At 44.9% G+C, this 20749-nt stretch overlaps 1 protein-coding gene across 2 annotated transcripts in view; it reads right to left on the bottom strand.

Annotated features, from left to right (window-relative positions):
* SMAP2 (small ArfGAP2) overlaps nt 1-20749 on the bottom strand; it is a 976618-nt gene that overhangs the window by 480353 nt on the left and 475516 nt on the right. For both annotated transcript variants that reach the window (XM_044059966.1, XM_044059967.1), the window contains exon 5: nt 20533-20619. In XM_044059966.1, the coding sequence (XP_043915901.1) occupies nt 20533-20619 (87 nt within the window). The remainder of the gene's footprint in view (nt 1-20532; nt 20620-20749) is intronic.

Genomic DNA, 20749 nt, shown 5'->3' with positions numbered 1-20749 from the left:
GACAAATAAATAAGTAATAAACAGATACACCATAACAGATATCTCCAGCTAGGATAACAGGGAGAGGAGTAGACCCAAGGACTAGAGGGGAAGGAGGGAGGGAAAACCCGACTGCAGTTGCATATCTATCGGACATCTACATTTATGGTAGGTACAAAACTGTACTATGTCCTTCAAGAATGCAACTGCAGTCATAACATATGGGTTGAATACCATAGCTTAGCTGGGGGAGGTGGAATGCTCTAAGAAAAGGATGGTGTAGCTATCAATCCCTGCAGGACTGCCGAAGCAAAGCCTGCTCTGGATCTGGAATATAAAGGGAGGTTGTAGTGTTTGGAGAATGTATGCACGGAGCTCCATGTAGCAGCTTCTAGAATGTCTTTTGTAGGCACCCCTCTTAAGAATGCTGTGGAGGTGGCTGTAGCTCTGGTAGAGTGTGGTCTGACATTGGCTGGTACACTCTTTCCATGGAAGGAATAACAAAATCTGATGCAATGTCCAATCCATTTTGAGATAGTCTGTTTGGAAATTGCTTTTCCTTGTACTCCAGGGGCGTAAGCTACAAAAAGCTGATCAGACTTCCTACTGGCCTTGGTTCTGTCCAGGTAGTAGCAAAGTTGTCTGTGAATGTCCAAGGTATGCAACAGTCTTTCCCCTTTGTTCTCAGGATTGGGGAAGAAAGTAGGCAGGTGAATTGCTTGATTTAAAGAAACCCTAGATACCACTTTTGGCAGAAAACTAGGGTTGGTTCGTAAGGAGACCCTGTCTCTATGAAAAGTTATGAACGGTGGTATTGCCATTAGGGCCTGTAGTTCCGAAACCCTTCTTGCTGAGGTGATTGCCAACAGGAAAGCTGTCTTCCATGAGAGAAATTGTAAGTCCACAGAAGCTGCTGGCTCAAAGGGGGGTAGAGTCAGTTTTTCTAGGACAAAGTTGAGGTCCCAAGCTGGTACTGGGGCCTTTCTTGGTGGCTTGATATTCTTGATTCCCCTAAGAAATTACCTTAACAAAGGATGTGAGAACACAGGTGGATCAGTGTTGTATCTAGCTGAAATAGCTGAAGCATGTATTTTTATAGAAGAATATGAGAGTCCATTCTGTAGCATATCCGCCAAGTATTCCAGGATGAGTGGGATGTGCAATAATGATGCATCATGACCCTTGCTGGTATTCCAAATGCTGAATCTCTTCCATTTTGCTGAATAAACCTTTCTGGTGGATGGTCTGCGGGCTTCTGTTAATATCCGCTGAACTTCCTTGGAGAGAGATAGATTGAGGTTATTCATGGAATCTCCCAAGCTGTTAGCTGGAGCGTCTGAATGTTGGGATGTACTGTCTTGAAGTTGTTTTGAGTCAAAAGATGGGGCCATTGGGGAAGGGCCCATTTTTGTTGTGGCATATGCTCCGTAGTAGTGGGTACCAGTGTTGTCTTGGCCAGTCTGGAGCTATTAGGATCCTTTTGGCTTCTCTGCTTTGATCTTTAGTAGTACTGTGGTCATCAGTGGCAGAGGTGGGAATGCATACATTTTTAGGAAGTTCCAGTTGAATGAGAGAGCATCTGTTTTCCATGCTTGTGGATGATATGTCCTTGAACAGAACTTTTGTAGATGATGATTGAGGTGAGAGGCAAATAGGTCTACTTCTGGCCTGCCCCATGTCGAGGTGAGTCTTATGAAGATTTCTGGATGTAACCTCCACTCGTGGGGGTCTAGGAAATTCCTGCTTAGGCTGTCCGCCAGCACATTGTCTTTGCCTGGAACAAACTGGGATTGCAACTGTATGTTTAAGCTCAGTGATTTTTCCCAAAGATTCATCGTCAGTCTGCAAAGGGGGTAAGAATGGGTGCCCCCCTGCTTGTTTATGTACCACATGACAGTGGTGTTATCTATCCGTATTAGCAGGTGGCCTTGCTGAAGTTGTTGTCGAAAGGCCTCGATGGCATGCATTACTGCCAGCATTTCTTTTTGGTTGATATGCAGATGTGTTTCCTTTGGAGACCATTGTCCTTGAATACATCTGCCCTCCATGTGCGCCCCCCATCCAAGGTCTGAGGCGTCTGTGGTCATTGTTTGTGTTATTTGAGGTTTTTTGAATGACATACCTGTGTTTGCCTGGCTTACCGAGGCCCACCATAGAAATTCCTTTTGTAGGCATGGAATGAGCGGTATGGTTGTCTCTAGGTTGTTGCTGTGTCGAGACGATAAACTTTTTAGGTACCACTGAAGCTTTCTCATGTGTAGTCTTGCTAATGGAACCAGGAGAATGCAGGATGCCATGTAACCCAGGGCCTGTAGGAATCTCCTTGCAGTCATCTGAATGAGCTTTACCAAACCTTTGAAATAAAGAGTTAACTTCTTTTGCTTGTCTTCTGTCAGGTAAGCCATTTGAGAGGTTGTGTCTAGATTGGCTCCTAAGAAAGTTATTTGCTGGGATGGCTGCAGTCTTGACTTTTGGAAGTTGACTGTGTATCCCAGAGCTTGTAGCAATTGAATGACATAATCCAAGTTTTTTGTCAAAATAAGTTTGTCGTCCGCTTGTATGAGGCAGTCGTCCAGGTATGGGTAAATTTGGATCCCCTGGAGCCTGCAATGAGCAATTACTGAAGCCAGGCATTTTGTAAATACTCTGGGCACAGTAGATAAGCCAAATGGCAATGCTGAGAATTGATAATGCTCTGGCCCTGCAAGAAATCTGAGGTATCTTCTGCAGCTGTGTCTGATAGGGACATGCAGGTATGCCTCCTTGAGGTCCAGAGTAATCAGCCAAGACCCCTTGCCCAGCATGGGAAGGAGTTGCTGTAAGGTCAGCATTTTGAACTTTGGTACTATGAGAAAGGTGTTTAATGCGGACAAATCCAGTATTGGTCTCCATTGAGTTTCTTTTCTTGGAACAAGGAACAGTCTTGAGTAAAAACCCTGGCCTTGTTCTTGTTGTGGAACTTTTTCTATTGCATTGATCTGAGCAAGCAGAGAAATTTGCTTGATAGCCTCTGCCCTCTGGTTTTGCGGTAGGTTTGGCATGCCTTGTTTCCTTGGTAAGGTACGAAAGTGGAACCTGTAGCCTTGGTCTATAATGTCCAAAATCCATTTGTCCTTTGTCAATCTGTGCCAATTGTCTGAAAACAGAGATAATTTTCCCAAGGGAGCTTCTGTTTGCTCTTTGGTTAGCGGAAGTAGAGGAAAGTCATTGTGATTGTCCTTGTGGGGCAGGAGAAGCCCCTGTGTCACTTCTTTGGTTTGCTGGTTGCCATTGTCATCCCCTGTAGGAACCTCTGTACTGTCCTCTTCCTCGGCCACGCCTGTTTTTGCCCCTTTGAAATCTTTCAGTATTAGGAAAGGACCAGTTTTTTGAAGGCCAATTCCTGCTGAATCTGGGTGGCTGAACCTGGAGGAAATCTTTGACTGTCTGAACTGACTTGGCTTTTTCCTCAATGGTCTTTAATACATCTTTAGCATTAACACCAAAAAGCTTGTTCTTTTCCAAGGATGCATCAAGAAGTTTTGCCTTAACATGATCTGGTAGAGGTTGTTCTTTTAACCATGCATGTCTACGAATGACCGCCCCTGTCATAGCTGCCCTACATGAAGCTTCCAATGCATCATATCCACACTGAAGAAAGTGATTGCTAACTTGCTGAGAGTTATGTACAGCCTCCTGCAAAGACTTCCTATCTAAAGGTTCAGGAGAGGCCAAAGTTTTCTGTAAATCATCTAACAGGAAATCCTGATATTCAAACATATGAAAGAGACAATTGAGAGCTCTCAGACAAAGTAGTGGAGGTGTAAACCTTCTTCCCCCATCTCTCTAATGACCTAGCTTCCCTGTTGGAAGGCAAAGGATTTTTGGAGGTGGTAGCTGAAACCCCTTTCGGCCCCTGTGAAATAGTTTCTAAATCAACAGCATGGGCCCTAAAGAAATGAGAATGTGTTTCAGGGACTCTATAGTATCTGTCCGGCTTGGCTGGAGCAGGAGGGAGAGTATCAGGGGTAACACTGGAGTCAGAATATAGATCATCCAAAACATCAAGCACAGGAGGTATAGCTAAGGGCCTGTGTTGGGGCTTTTTAAGGAAGGTTCGAAGGCGCTTTCTGGAATCAGAAAATTCCTGGCCTTGCCACTTAAAATGTTCCCTCATGGAATGCAGAACTTCCCCAAAAGAAATATCCTCAGGAGGGGAGGCCGAGGGGATGGAGTCCTCTGCATCTGAGTCCTTGTAGGTCTGGAAAGGCTCTTCCTGGCTATCGGAGTGGCCAGAGGCCTCAGAATCTTCATCTGAAGGGAGAGGGTCAGTGGGCTCAACCCTGGGCCTCTTATCAGGAGGAGGCTGGGATCCTCTCTCAGGATGGGCCTGGGAACCTCTGATCATGGAGATTAAGTCTGCTGCCATAGTCATGATTTGTGTTTCAGGAGTAGGCTGAGGTAAGGCTTTAGCAGTAAGGTGCTTGGTCTTGCTGGCTGCCTTAGCACGTGTGTAGGCCTTGATAGACATGGACATGGGAGGCCTAGCAGCTCCACGTGCAGGAGTGACCTTATCCACAGCAATGGTCTCGGGCATTTCCTCGGTTTCAGTATCCGGAGGAAAATCAATAACTGGCGCCGGTGTGGTCTCCGGTATCAGAGGTATCGGTAATGCGGTGTCTTCGGTTTGGAGACGTGAAATAACCGCCTCAGAGAGAACAGGGGCACTCGCGGTAGGTTTTGGCATGGTGTCGGTGGAAGACGCGGGCCGAGGATGTCGGTCCCGGTCTTTTCGTTTTTTAGGAGTCTGCGATGTCGGTAATTCCGACGGCATCGTGTAATCGAATTTTTCGCTGAAAAAGTCTTCAGCAAACTCCGCCCGGCGCCTGAGAGTGCGCTTATTGAAGTGAGCACAGGCGGCACAGGCCGAGACGTCGTGGTCTGGGCCAAGGCAAGGAAGGCAGTAAGAATGGAAATCCTTATGAGGTATTTGTTTACCACAAGACAAACAATTATTAACTTTTTCAGTAATTTCTGACATCGGCTGAGGCAAGAAAAGGTCCCCAATGGGGTACTTAGCTTTTTTGATGACTTCGGATCGAAGAATACAGGAGCTGACCGACCGGCACTTGCGAACTGCTTCTGCTTCTGCTTCGGGCACCACACGGCAAGAAAGACTGAAGAAGATGGCGTCGGCTGATGCTTATATACTCCTGCCGCTCTGACGTTGGAGAGAAATGCGACATCAGCCGACGTCGGACCCAGACTTTGGAATCCGGCCGACCGAGGGCTGCCTGAGGCAGGACAACCCATATGTTATGACTGCAGTTGCATTCTTGAAGGACATCCAGGTAATCAAGGACAAGAACTATCTGGTGTCCAAGGAAGAAGAATCTTCCAGAGAAAAAGGGGAGATCAAGGTCTGTCCAGGCTAGGGGGACAGGAAGGAGGGATGCAAGAAAGAAGGCGAGAGAAGACAACTAACATGGAACGTTATGGTAGGTACATAACTTCTACATGTTAAGTTGTCAATCTTGCTGGATGGGACCGCGTCCCTAGCACCTCTATCCTGGGTGGCTCAATGGAACAGACTCTTGAGAACAGTGGAACCAAAGCTTGCCCTGTCCCTGGAGGCCAAATCCAATTTGTAATGAGAAACGAAGGTATGAGGAGTGGCCCAAGTGGCTGCTGCACAAATAGTATCTAAGGGTAGTCTAGCCTGAAAGGCTGTAGAAGTGGCTAGACGTCTTGTGGAATGAGCTTTAGGTTTTAAGTTCAGCTGTTTGCCCCTAAGCTGATAAATGTCAGAAATGATGGAGGATAGCCATCTAGATAAGGTCACTTTAGAAACAGGGAGACCTTTTCTATTTTCAGCATAAGACAGGAAGAGCTGATTGGACTTCCTAAATTGCTTTGTTCTGTCCAAGTAATATCTAAGTTGGCGATGAACATCTAGGTGATGCAATTTTTGTTCCGCCCTGTTAGAATAATTTGGAAAAAAATACAGGGAGATCAATGGATTGGATCAAATTTGTCTTAGAAGCAACCTTGGGTAAAAAGGATGGGTTGGTTCTCAAGGATACTCTGTCTTTGTGGAAGACTAAATAAGGGGGACGAACACAGAGGGCATGAAGTTCAGATACTCTTCTAGCCGAGGTAATAGCGACTAGAAAAAGTGTCTTCCAAGAAAGAAACTTTAATGAACATGAAGCAGCCGGTTCGAAAGGGGGAAGTATCAAGGATGTCAGCACTAAATTTAAGTCCCGCTGTGGTGGAGGATCTCTAACAGGGGGTTTAAGAAGGAACACTCCTTTGAGAAAGGCTTTACAAAGTTTGTGGGACATAATGTTGTGGTCTGCAAAGCCGACATGGAAGTTCGAGATTGCAGCCAACTGAACTTTGACTGTGGAATACGAAGAACCTGAGTGAAAAATTTCCGCAAGGAAATCTAAGACCGACTGAATAGGGGCAGTAAAGGGGTCTATATTCTTAGATTTTGCCCAAAAAGAGAAGCGTTTCCACTTGCTAGAATAAATCCTCCTGGTAGAGGACTTAAGAGAAGCTACTATGATATCTCTAACGGGGTTAGAGATCATAGGAAGCCTGGCTAAGGAAGGAAGTGGAGCAACCAAGCTGTGAGGTTGAGGGAAGGAACGGACCGGTGCAGTTGACCCGACTGGTGGGTCAGAAGATCTGGAACTGGGTCCAGATGCCAAAGCCGCACCAAAAGATGGCGATGAAGGAACGGGAACCAAAATTGTCGAGGCCGGTAAGGGGCAATGAGAATCACTTTGGCTCTCAAGACGGTAGCTTTCTGCAGTACTTGTGGTATCAAAGGAAAGGGAGGAAAGGCATAAAGAAGTCCCCGGGGCCAATCTTGGGTAAGAGCGTCTCTGGGGGATGGCCCGGAAGTGGGAAGAGAGAGAAGAAGTCTGGGCATTTGCTGTTTTGTGGTGTAGCAAAAAGATCGCAGCATGGGCAGCCCCACTTCTGAAAAATCTCCTCCACAATGGATTGCTTGAGAGACCACTCGTGAGGCATGAGAATAGCTCTGCTCAATCTGTCCGCTATTATATTGGTTTTCCCGGGGATATGGGTTGCTACCAGAAACCGATGAGAGGAGATCGGCCATTGCCAAAGTCTGAGAGCTTCTCGACACAAGGGATAGGACTTGGTTCCGCCCTGCTTGTTGATGTACCACACGACGGACATGTTGTCCGTGTGAACTGCAATAGTCCCTAAAGGAAGAAAGTCATTGAGGGCTTGCAACGTTAAAAGCACTGCTCTCATCTCTAGGACATTTATGTGCAAGTGGTATTCGAACAGTTGCCACGTGCCATGAACCATCCTGCCCTGATAATGTCCCCCCCACCCGATCAGGGAGGCATCCGAAGTGACCGTGGCTACCGAGGCCGGGGGAACAAATGGTCTGACCTGATGAAGTAGATTAGAGGAAATCCACCAGGATAGATGGTTCTTGCAGGTTTGTGTCACCAGAATCTTGTGACGCATGGGAAGCTGCTGGAAGGACCATTGGGTGAACAACATCCATTGTAGGAGACGCATGTAAAAGCGGGCCAGAGAAAGAAGTGTTATGGCAGCTGCCATGAGGCCCAACACTTTCAGGACCAACCTGGCTTGTGCCCTCTTGCTGGATAGGATGATCCGAACGTGGTTTTGGATATCTAGGATTCTCTGACTTGTTAGGTTTGCTGACATCCGAGTAGTGTCTAGATTTGCACCTATAAAGGTAATAGATTGGCAGGGCGACAAGGAAGACTTTTCGAAGTTGACTGAAATTCCTAAGTGACTGCAGAGACGTAGAGTGTAATCTCTGGCTTGGAGAAGTTGATGCCTGGTGGTGGCTGAGAGGAGCCAGTCATCGAGATACAGAAACACCTGGAATCCTTGACGTCTCAGGTGAGCCGTGACCACTGACATGCATTTGGTGAACACTCTGGGGGCTGTAGTGAGGCCAAAGGGCAGGGCTCCGAATTGAAAATGACTGGTCCCCAGCCGAAAGCGGAGAAAACTTCTGGAGCGTCTGTGAATCTTTATATGATAGTACGCATCCTGGAGATCTATGGAGCACATCCAGTTGTCTTTGCCCAGAAAGGGCAAAATCGATTGAAGTGTGACCATCCGAAATCTTGTCTTTTTGACAGACTTGTTGAGCCTGCTGAGGTCTAATATTGGTCTCCAGTCTCCCGTCTTTTTGGGGACCAAAAAGAACCTTGAGTAGATTCCGGACTCTAAATGATCTTTTGGTACTGGCTGGATGGCCCTTTTCTTTAGAAGCTTTGACACCTCTAATTTTGCAATTTCCCTTAGACCGGGTGGTACGTCTGGAAGGGAACCTCTTTGAGGGAAGGGGCTTTCCTTGAAAGGAATCTTGTAACCCTCGGATATGATCGACTGTACCCATTTGTCTTGAGAAAGGGAAAGCCAGGCTTCTGGGTACAGCGACAATCTTCCCCCGACTGCCTCCAAGGGTGGGCAGTCGGGCAACACCTCAGGGATGCTGGAAGGGCTTGTCAGAGAGTGGCTCTCTGGAGCCCTGGTTCTGCGGACCCCCTCTGCCCCTAGGGCGGCGTCTATTGTTATTACCCCCTCTGCCTCTGGGGGTAAACTGACCACGTGCGTTCGGCGTGACTTCCTGAGATTTTCGGAACCACATCTTCCCCCCCTTCTGACCTTTGGGATAAGGCCTGGAAGGGGTGGAGAAACGGACTCCTACGGCAGAAAGAGTCTTGCCGTCTTGCTCACACCTGGTCAAAGTGTCCTTTCACCTAAGGGCCAAACAATGTTGACCCATCAAAGGGAGAGTTTGTGAAGGACGCCTTAAAGGGGTCTGCAAAATTACAGAGCCGCATCCAGGACTGACGTCTGAGAGCCACTCCTGTGCCTCCAGCTCTACTCGCCCCATCGGCTGCATAAGAAATGAGCCGCATGGAGGAGTTGGTTATGGAATTAAGGATTCCCAGCTGAGAAGCAATCTTTTCCTGAGCTCCTGCTGCTGAAGGATCCTGTACTACTTCACCTAATTCTTTAAGGATGTCCCTTTGAAGTATGGTGAAGTGACATAAATAATAAAGCGAACGCATAGCAAAGGTTGCTGAGGAAAACATCCGCTTGCCATACCTGTCCATGGTCCTAGACTCCTTGTTAGGAGGATGGACTGGTACGGAAGGATCTGCAAGTTCCTTCTTGGTGGCGGCCGCCACCAACATGGCATCAACCAGGACACCTTTAGTAAGAAACTGCTTTTCAACGGGGGCCGTAATAAATTTTGAAGGTCTCCTGGGGACTGGTTGCACCGAATCAGGAGATGCCCACGCCTTTCGAGCTATGACCTCCATGAGAGGGTCGAAAGGCGGAGACACCCAGGAGGTGGAGGGTCGAGATACAAAAGCCTCCAGGTATACCGATTCATCCTCGGAGGGGTTAATGGAGGGCCAGTTCCCCCTCTGTTTCAGGAGCTCAAGGATGTCTGAAAAGGAGACATCCTCAGAGGGGGATCTTGGGGACCCCTCCGATTCATCCAAATCGGTATCCGATGTTGTAGACTCAGGGGAGTCTAAGTGCTTCCTCTTGCGGGTCCTCTTACACGGGGGTTCACCTGAAGGATCAGGAGAAACCTCGGAAGAGGAAGTTCTTCCCAATGGGGAGATCTGGGGCGATGGATCTCTGGGTCCGGGAGCAAGAGAGCGGGAAGAGGTATCTACAGGCACCATAGAGGGAGGAGCTAAAGGAACCGACTGCTGACTGAGCTCAGGGGCTAGCACACTCCTCATCACCTCGAAGGCTCCCCTCCCAGGGAGGGCCGAGAGATCCCGCTCTGAAGAAACAGGGATCCCTGGTCCCACCGAGAGGGAAGGCTCCGAAGCAGATGTTGGGGCCGAGCTCACCAAGGCCGAAGCCCCGAGAGGGAGAGCGGGGTCGGACAAGGGTCCGATGCCACTCGCCCCCTCGGAACCGACCAGGGAAGCCCAACGCCCGGATCCCTCCAAGGAAGGTCTCAAGGAGGAGATAGGAGTCGAGGACGACAGAGCCGAAAGGTGTGGTATCGGCTCCGAAGCAGCAACAGTCACGGTACCAATAATCTCCGGCTCCGAACTCTGTAGGAGAGTCGAAGGAGGAATCTCAGGAGGGTGTAGAATAGCGGTCGTCTGTTGAGACGGGCTATGGAGCATTTGGGCTAGTGCCTGTGATTTTAATAGCCTACTCACCACTCTCTCTAAATCATGGTCTGATAGCCTGGAAGACCTCGATGATCGGCTCTGATGGCTCCGCTCCGAAAGCAGGGGGGAGGCTGGAGCCGAGTGTATAGATTCCAAAGGAGATCTAGACCTCTTTTTGGACGGAGCCATCGGAGCCGAAGAAACCTCGGCTCCAGGCAGAGCCGACAACTTGTCGGCTCCGAGTGGAGGCAAAGATATCTCGGCTCCAGCCGGAGCCGAGACGTGCTTCGATGCTAGGGTATCGGTTCCAGCTGGAGCCGACACAGCTGCCGAAGCCAGGGTATCGGAGCCGAACGGCACCGATACTGAAGCTTCCACTAAGGAAAGATCAGCTCCGGACAGAGCCGATGTCGACTCCGGCGGAGTCGGAACCAAGACCACCGACTTGGACACCGAAGCCTGGGTCTTGGAAGGCTTGGAGGGCTTCCCGGAGCCGGCCTTGGCCGGGGAGCTCTCAGGCTTAAGGAGACCCCTGAGGATCAATTTATTTCTACGTTCCTGCAGGACTCTCTGGCTAAAGGAATGACAGATAGCACAGGAGTCCTGCAGGTGTAGGGGTCCCAGGCAATAAATACAAGTGTGACCGTCTGTCAGAGACATCTTCTGACAGCACGAGTCACACTTCTTGAAACCTGAGACCCTAGTATCTTTGGACATGCCTGAGTCCTAAATACACACACACTCACACTCAGACAGAAAAACACTAATAAACAAAGTTAGAAGTGTAAGACACAGCTATAATACACAACACAACACCCACACCTAGGAAATCCTTACAGGAACTGTAAGGGAGGGTAAGGCCTAAGGCCCAAAGCTCTAAAACTTAAGAATAAGGGGTTGAAGAAAAAGGGTATGGAGCTAAGTGAATAAGGATTCACAAAAAAATACTATAAAGAATAAAATTTAGGGAATTGGATCTAAATATCCTCACAAACAACAATATAAAATCACTTACCAGGAGCTGGTAAAAAAAGATGACCTCATTAGCGAAGCGGCAAACGAGATCTGGGTAATTACCGCCTTGCATCATGGGATATGGGGCTGCCTCGAGCTGGTAAAAGTGACTCTCGAGCTTAGCAAGTGCCGAGTCGAAGCCGAGGTTCGGTTCCGAACCCATCCAGCAAGAATGAAGGCGAGATTGACAACTTAACATACGATCTTTAAGACTCATTGGTCCTTGGTTACAGACAGCCAATTTTCTTTGCAGAGGGACACATCCTTCCTCTGAGCTTTTGGTGGGTGAAAGGAGGGCAGACGGGGGAGTGGGAGTCATTGAGAGTTTCTGCCATACAGGAATGGCATAGAACTCCCTGCCTAAGAGGCGAAAGTGGCCCACTGTTTGGTTCTCTGTTGTCCTTGGGATAAGGACCTGGGGGGCCTCTCACTACGGGGCATAGCTTGCCCTTGTCTGCTAGGAGCAGGAAAGGACCAGTGCTTAGAGGGAAAATTCCTGCTGAATCTAGGAGGATGAACCTGAAAGAAATCTTTTATTGTTTGCATAGATTTTGCTTTGTCTTCCATCTTTTTAAGCACCTCTTCTGCGTTTTCTCCAAACAAGCGGTCTTTATCCAAAGGTGCATCAATTAATTTAGATTTGACATGAGCAGGTAGAGGTTGTTCCTTCAGCCATGCATGTTTCCCAATGACAGATCCAGACACTGCTGCCCTGCTAGAGGCTTCCAGTGCATTATATTGCCACCTGACAAGTAGAGTGCAATAAATCTGCTAAACTAGAATTGACACAGTCAGGAAAAGTAGAAATATTTTGCTTTAACAGTTCCAAAGTGTGTTGCTGATAGTTTAACATTTTTAACTGACAGTTGAGGGCTCTGACAGCTAAGGTCGCAGAGGTGTAAACATTTTTACCCCATCTGTCCAGACCTCTGGCATCCTTATCAGAGTAGGATTCTTTGCAGAACTAGCCCTGGCTCCTTTAGGTCCCTGTGTAATGACATCTGGGTCTGCAGCAGGATTTCTGTACAGGTATTTGTGAGAGTCCAGTACACTGTAATACCTGTCTGGTTTACTGGAAGCAGGTGGGAGGGCATCAGGGGCTAAGTTGGATTCATGGAAAACATTAACCACCACTTCTAAAATAGGGGGGATGGCCAGGAGTCTGTGCTGGGGCAGGTCTAGAAATTCTCTTAGCCTTTTCTTAGACTGAGGGTAGTCTTGAGATTCCCATTGGAAATGTTCCCTGAGGGTGTGGAGGGTTTCCCCAAAGGAAAGGTCTTCTGGTGGGGAGGCAGAAGGGAGGTTGTTGTTACACTTCAAAATCTGAATAATCAGATTCCTCAGAATCTTCCTCTGTCAGTAGTTCAGGAAAAGGGTGTCTTTTCCTTTTAAAAGTTGTGGCTTGACTGCCCCTGATAAGGGAAATAAGATCCTCCGCCATCTTAATCCTTTGGGCCTGGGGAGGAGGAGTGGGAGTAAGATGATGGCTAGAGGTAGATTTTCTAGGGGTGGCCTGGCTTCTAGGCCTAAGGATATTCATTGGTCTGAGAGAAATGGTAGTCAGGTATGAAGACGGTTTCTGACTAAAATCGTAACGCGAAAGACCTACTCGGAAGCCGGTGCCTGCATTGCGGCTCCAAACCCAACCGAGGCAGAGACAAGCAAAGGCTCTGGAGACGGAGAAGATTTCTGTGGCATACCGAACTCCAAAAGGGTCTCGGTAGAGGCCTGCATAGCTACTGCATCGGGCATCAGGGGCTGCGAAAGCGCCTCACTGAATTCAGGAGAACTAATAAACTGCTTAGCGGAAGAGTGTAAGAAGTGTAATTGAGGAGTATACATTCTGATGAAGTCCACATTTTGGCATGGATGAAAGTGCTACATCTTGTGTTTGTTTTATAATAAATGGTGACGTTATTACTGAAATAGTGATCCTGTACTGAGTTCAGTATTATGTTTTATTTTTTTATAAGTTATTAGTGGAAAAGTCGTCGGAAGGCTTAGCCTTGTGTGGTCTCTCTCTATCTTTATCCCTACATTTTTTCCAGAGGCTCTAAGAATTGTTGCCTGATGAATGCCATTTGTGAAGATGGAGGGTGAAAATACCTGTCCACAAAAAGAGCTCTACGACGACTGGCTCTCGCGTTAAAGAGGGCACAAAACTGGCAACTGGGCGATGTTGTGGTCTGGGCCTAAACAAGTGATGCAGTATGAATGGATGTTTCGATGTGGGATCCGCTTTACACAGGCGAGACAATTGTTAACTTTTTCGGACATTGGTTAGTGCAAGAAAAAAAGATCCCCACAGGGTACTTAGCTTTAGACGTTTTCAGCTGTGATCCGAGGTCTGGTAGCGATCGACCGGCACACTTGTGAACTGTTTCTGCTAAAGGCTCCATGGCAAGAAAGACTGATGTAATGGCGTCAGCTGCCTTGCTTTATAGCACTGATAAGCTGGCGTCAGTCTACAGGCGACGTCAGCTGATGCAGAAAAACATTAACTCTGGTATTCGGGCCAGCCGAGGGCTACCACAGCAGGGATAACCCACAGATGATGACTGCAACAGTGAAACACGAAGAACATCCACAGCTGCCTAGGCCAGAAGGAAGCCATCACAGTGATCTTTGGGGATTCTCCCTGAATCTTCAGAAGTACCCTGGATATTAGTGGAAAGGGTGTAAAATCATACAGGATCATTCCTGTCCAAAGAAAAGAAAAGGTCCAGGCCTTCTTGGGCAGAGTCATGGAACAGAGCTTTGCCAGAATATTATTCAAAGAGGAAGCAAAAATGTGTATTTGGGGAACTCCCCACAGATAGATCAAATGCTGGAAGACTCCCTGATCTAGTTTGAATTTGTGAGGGTCTGCCCTGGTTCTGCTCAGTTTGTCTGCTACCAAGTTTGCTTTGACAGAATGTCGGATGCCTTTAGCATGACAGTGTGCTGTGAAGCTATATTCCAAGCTAACATAGCTAGTCTGCAAAGGAGGTACAACCTGGTTCCCCCTTGCTTGTTGATGTACCACAACTGTGGTATTGTGTAAAATCACATGAAGAGGTCCGGGTACCAATGAGGGTTCAGACAGTTGAGTGCCTTGATCAGGACAAGCATCTTCTAGATACAAATGTGTTGCGTATGTCCTTGGTGTCCCCCACCCCCGCACTTCTATCCCTCCTGAAACTGTTCCCCAAGCAAAGTCTGAAATGTCTGTACCCCAAGCAAAGTCTGAAATGTCTGTAGTGACTGACTGCTTTGGATCAGAGATGGAGAAAGGGAGACATGGATTTAGGGATATCTGCCATCTCCACCCAAAAATTTCTTTACTAACAAATACCAGCACTGTGATTTGAAAAGATAAAGGGTGTTGATGCTGGGACCAAAGAGATTTTGGGTACTACTGTACCTTTCTCATGTGGAGTCCTGCCAGGGGTATCATGACAATGACAGATACCATGAGACCCAACATCCTAGTGTATTCCCTTGCAATGACTGTAGTCTGAATGTAAAACCTTATTAACAGATCTCAATTAGGATCTACTTTTTTCCTGTGAAAGAAAAGCTCTTTGAACTGAGGTGTCTACTTGACATCCGAGGATCACATTCCTGTGTGAGGGAGTCAAAAAAGACTTGACTGTTCTCTTGGAATCCCAGCTTATGTAAGAGATCTCTCACAAAAGAGAGAGATTCCTGACACTTTGAAAATGACGTGGCAAATATAAGCAAGTTGTCTAAATATGGAAAAATGTGTACACCCTGAAGCCTGCAATGAGTTATAGCTGGAGTTAGACACTTTGTGAACACTCCTGGCGTATTGTATAGTCCAGATTGATTTATCCTGGTAAAAGAAATGTTAAATAAATAAATAAAATAAAATAAATAAAAGTTAAGGCAGAGAACTAATAATTTGATCCAGACAAAAAAAAGCTTAAGAAATGTCTGAAGTTTGGATGTGATATGCATCTTTTAAGTCTAGTGCTACCAAGAAACTTGAAAGAGAACGAAGAGGTAGCAGGTTGTGAAGTGACATCATTTTGAATTAGGGCACTATTATAAACAGGTTCAGGAAAGAAAGATCCATAACTTGTTTCCAAGTAATTTCTTTCTTTGGCACTGGGAACATCCTTGAATAAAAACCCTTCCCCATTTAGGCAGAACTGGTTCTATCAGCTCTTGGCACAGCATTTGATGAATAATGTGGAAATAAGAGAGTCTCTTCGGGAGGATAAGGAATGACCCGTGGAAAGGATGAATTCCCCCCTTCTGCCATGTGTAACCTTGATGAATGAAATTCAGATCACATTTATCTGAAGCAACCAGTTGCCAAAAAGAAAAATGGAGACTAAGACTTTCTGGAAGAAAAAGGGGGCCAGGGTGGTACTGGCTCATGGGGTTTCTTGAATAGTCATTCAGACATATTACACTATCCTTGGTTTTTGGGAGATAAGAGACTTTTTTTTGGAACTCCTTTGCCATTCCTTCTTAAACATGTTTACCTGAATCCTGTTCAGATGGTTAACTCTGGTTTCTGTTAAAAATGGAAGAAGAGAAAGAAAATTTGAAAATCTTAAAGAGATTTCCTGGATCAGCTTGCCCCTTTCATCACACTTTGCGTTTGTCCCCTCTGCTGCAGAGGTGATCAAAATCTCTATCCAAGTGACAATTAAATACCTCACACTTTTATCATCATCTCAAAGGTTCTGAGAATGCAGTTATGCAAATCTCCTTAAAACAATACCAGTGGGTGTAGCCATAGAAGGAGTATTAACAGAGTCATGCACACATTGCATACAATTAGTGGTGACCTCTGCAAAAGAAGAAATCAAGTTATTTAAAGCAGACTGTTCCGTAGAAGAAGAAACTGCAGATAAAACATTCCTCAAATGTTCACAATTTGTCAGAATGAACTTTAACATATGAACCTGACAATTAAAAATTCTGAAAAACAAAGTTGCAGAAGAATACACCTTTGCCCACACCTATCAATTTTCCCATCAGGAAGAGTAGGATTGGAATTAACTAAGTGCTCAGCAGGAGTGGGATCAATTAATGCTGTGGCTGCTGGGTCAGGTATGAGAAAAGTGTAACATTCTATCTGCCTTTTCAGGGGCAGCTGGCTATCAGGGAAATTGCAGGCAGTCACACACGCACATGTGTGCAAACTCACACACACACTCACACACTCTAAAGCTGACACAACAGTAGGAATGTGCAATTTGTGGAAATTCCTTCTGTAACAACTCCATATTTTCTAAAGGAATTAGAAATTCATTGTTCTCCCTCTGAAAACACTGGCACATATGAGCAACAGTCTCACAGAAAAAGATGCCCCCACAGGCAGAATTAGAGAATGAGTTCTCTTCAGAGTCCATCAGAAATCTGATGGAAAAAAAAATAACCTGTTGCTGCACCTCCCTGTTCAGATTCAGACGCTTTAATCTTTTCAGGAAAAGAGAAATCCCTCTTTCTTTTACAAGAAGGATTAATAGCCTGAATTAAACACTGAGCCACACCCAGGAAAGTACTCCTGTCTATAAAGAAATTGAGAAGGAGTAGATACATGCTTGTTTTTCTGTTTAATTTGGACAGGAAAAAATGGGACCAACCATGTTATTAATGGCAACAGTTGCTTCCCCAGGGATGGGCACAGCATTCTGGCACTACAGGGAAACCTTCCCTACCCCTCTCTCATGGCTGACAAGAGTGGCTCTTCCCTTGCGTGATGAGGGGACTCCAACAGCTACAAAGGACGTGGCTAACCAGCAGTCCATAGTGGCTGTAGGTGCTACACCAGAGGGATCTGGGGTAAAAGATGTCAGGTCTGAGGTACAACAAATGGCCACGGCAGAGCGAGCCACCTATGGCTGAGGCAAATTGCTAGCCTGCTTTGATGGGAAAGGCTGTTTGCTTAGTATTTTTCTTTTTGTGGCTGGAAGAAGGACCAACCATGGGACTGGTAATCTGGTGCACAGTCAAGTCAAAAATTATACCTCTTTCATGGGGAAGACGAGCAACAAATGCCAGTAAAACTACCAGTCCACAAAAGTTACTATTTTTTGACAGAAAAACACAGTATAAAAACATTTATGCCAGCCCCAACAAGGAAAAATAAACACAATTTCTCCACAGAGAATATGTTTTGAGTTAATTAGCACTACTTTTAAACTGACAAAAAAAATAAGTGCCACGTTTAAAAGTACATTACAGTCTTGAGACCATTAAAAAGTCCATTAAAACACAACACACTTTAAAATAACTTTCCTGAACAGGAACGTACTAAAACATCAACAAATTTATGAAAAATGGCAAGTTTTTCCCCCAAAGGGGACTTGTCTGCCCAGCAAAAGAAAGCACAAGCCGACCATCTATCCTTAACTCTTCAGCTGCAGTAAAAGTTCTGAAAGCTGCCTGGCTGTAATATCTTTGACAGGATATAACCCATACAGCTAAGGCTACTGTGCAGCAGTGATCAATAATGATGAATGTCATTTTAACCTTGAGCACTATCATAAACAGGCTCAGAAAGGAAAAATCCAGAACTGGTCTCCAAGAAACCTATGCCTTTGTCACTAGAATCATCCTTGAATAAAAGCCTTCTCCTAACTGAGAAAGGACAGCTTCTATCACTTCCTGGGAAAGCATGCCGAGGAGTGCTCTCTGGTGGCAATAAAGTTCTAAGTCCTAGCCACTGATTTTATACCTCTTCCTTTATGCATGGCAGTGGTTAGGAAGTATGTAAGGTGACCTAAAGCTTTGGAAGTTGTTTGGCTATTCTGATCCTTGCTAAGACACTCCTAAAACTTGGGCTACTGCAGCAGTGATTTTATGTTGAACATCTAATCATTCTTATCACTGAAAGGGCAAGGACTGCAGTCCCCTAGTTTGCAGGACTACATCCGCAAATATGAACATTTTACCGAGCATCTGGGATATAATGTCCACTAATTTCTCTATCTATGGATGCAGTGCATCTTTTCCTAGCATTCTTACTCATTCTGCAGTTCATCTCTCACATGGAGAGAAACTTTTCCAAATTCAGCCCAGAACCATGCAGACTTGGATGAAAAACAATACTCAGTAATGCTAGACTCCAACTGACACCCCCAAATACTATAAAGTTTTATGTATATCTGGATATCTCCCATTAAGGAACTGGAATAGGATGATAGGAAAATAGGAACAATGGTGTGGTAGGAGAGGTGACTTAACAGACAGCAGGATGACACACTGCAGTGCAGCAAATACCACCATTCATAGTTTCAAATTTCTAATTCTTGATATCCTAGATGTTGAATGAGCTGAGACACAGACATAGTTTACCATATGTCCACAAATTACTTCTTTCTAGCTTCTGTTTCTAACATGGCATTGTTCTAGAACATCCAAGGACCTAGTGGCTCCACTGGAAAGTTATAAGCTTACTTACCAAGTATATTCACCAAAACTGACTATAAAGAAGAATGTCAAAACAGTCTGAGAAGTTTTAACATCCATGATACACAAGTCTACTTTCTGATTCTATTGTGAAATCAACCTGTTATCCAGAGCTCCGTGAAACTTACCTGCATTTCATGGGCTGGGAGAACTAAATCTCATTTTCTAAACTTACTTTACTTTGTCTTGAACAAACATAATCAGGACTTAGGGTCCAATTCACACAAATCATTCCTTGGGTAAAAATATTTTGTGTCCTACGGTATTCATTCATTAAACTAGTGGTCTTCTAAGGGAGATCCTGAGGAAACAGGCTGTTGATTACCAATGTCTACTGGAGACTCAAGTAGGTAATCTACTTTGTCTTTACAACCGCTTTAACAAGGAAGAGTGTGTGATACCTTCCTCTACCAGATGTTAAGAACGGAATGCATAACCTAGTAACTCTATATACAATCTGCTAAAAGCCTGGTTAAAATAAATGTGCTCATACAGAATGCAATAGTACCAGTCTAATATGCAAAGGCTGAAAGCTGTCTATGGATGTGCCTTTTTACTGCTCTTGAATGTCTGTAACATACCTCTGTTAGCTTGTTCATAGGTATGTCTGTAACATACCTCTGTTAGCTTGTTCATAAGTGTGTACTAGGCTAATGGCCCTGGAGCCTTTACAAGCCTAGCCCAAAGAAATGCCCTGGCATCGTCATGAACAACTGCTTGATTGTGGAAGCAGGAACCTATACTGAGGATGACAATCCTAATGAATGTCAAAGTGTGGTTTTGTGACTGGAGATAAACGATTTTGGAGATCTATTTAGTACATAAAGAAATGCTGCTACAGTGAAAGTCAGTGATCTTCTTTGAAATGTGTTGATACAAGGTCTCACAGTTTTGTACTCCTGGAGAACCTGCACTAGAATCTTCAATGGCAAGAGGGTTTCTCATATTTGCTCCATGTCATAACTGTTCTAGTCCCTTCCATCACCATTTTTGAATGGCTTATCTCTTGTAGGGGAACAGCCATCTAGTTATTTTTTCTTAGCAAGGAAAAAAGGACGTGTATATATTCTATATTTCCTTCATCCCATACTTTGAAGGCTTTTATTTTCATTTGGTACAGTCTCATCATTTCTGGTGCCTCTTTTTCCACCATTTTTTTTTAATTTATTACTTTTTTTTCTTTTCTTTCTTTCAGAGATGGACTTTCAAACTACTTGGCTCAAGCAGTTCAGTTTGTCTTACTAAGTTTTTATCAATGTTGACAAACAGAAATATGAGTAGATCCTACACAAAATATACAAACTTCACACAAAATAACTGAGGTCTGTATGTCTAACAAATTCACATTTGTTTGTACTGTGAATGTGAATGGCTACCAAAAATACATACATTGTAATAAAATATTTCAGTGCTACCTGCCTAATGTGATAGGCCACAAGACAAAATGTATACTACATAAAAAACATTCACATACATTAAAAACACCTATCGACAGTTGTTTTTTACAAAATAATACAAGCACTACAAAAGTAATAAAAAGTGACAAATTAATATTATCACAACAAAATATGTACTTGCTGATCTTAAAGACATTAAGAGAACAGTGTGATGGAAATATGATGAAGTAAAGAAACATTTCAAAATGACAGGAAATTAGGAAAGGCTGGGGAAAATAAGTATGTTTACCGAGTGCTGTCACCCATTAATAAACATGATGCACTAGTGCAAGAAGGAAGTTGTTACTACAGTTGAAGAGGGGAGATGCAAATACTGAAGGATAAAACTGGCAGATGAAGATAAGATAGGTCAACTGTGACAGCTGCAAAAGTCCTTCTTAAATGTAGCCAATACAAAAGTAACTAACACTCACTACAGCAAATTTCAGTAATGGAGCAAGTGCTCATTTATCACCTACACTGCTGAATATGATTTTGTTTTTGCCACTCACCATTTTTACTTTCTCAAAAACAATTGGTGTGACATTCTTTTCTTTAACTGGTTCATCAACTTTCTTCCATTTACTGTCTTTTTCCTTCTGAAAGAGGAAGACAAATAAAAAGAGTGGAACTAACCAATGTGTTTATAGAGCTTAAGAATACACAAACTGTAAATGGTTCAACATCTGGCAAAACAAAGTGGGATACAGAAAGTAGAATATAGTTTCC

Source organism: Protopterus annectens, chromosome 1.part2 (genome assembly GCF_019279795.1).
Source record: "Protopterus annectens isolate FY-2018-M chromosome 1.part2, PAN1.0, whole genome shotgun sequence".
NCBI lineage: Eukaryota > Metazoa > Chordata > Ceratodontiformes > Protopteridae > Protopterus > Protopterus annectens.
The sequence above is the reverse complement of the archived record's forward strand: the minus strand, read 5'-3'. Positions and strand labels throughout refer to the sequence as shown.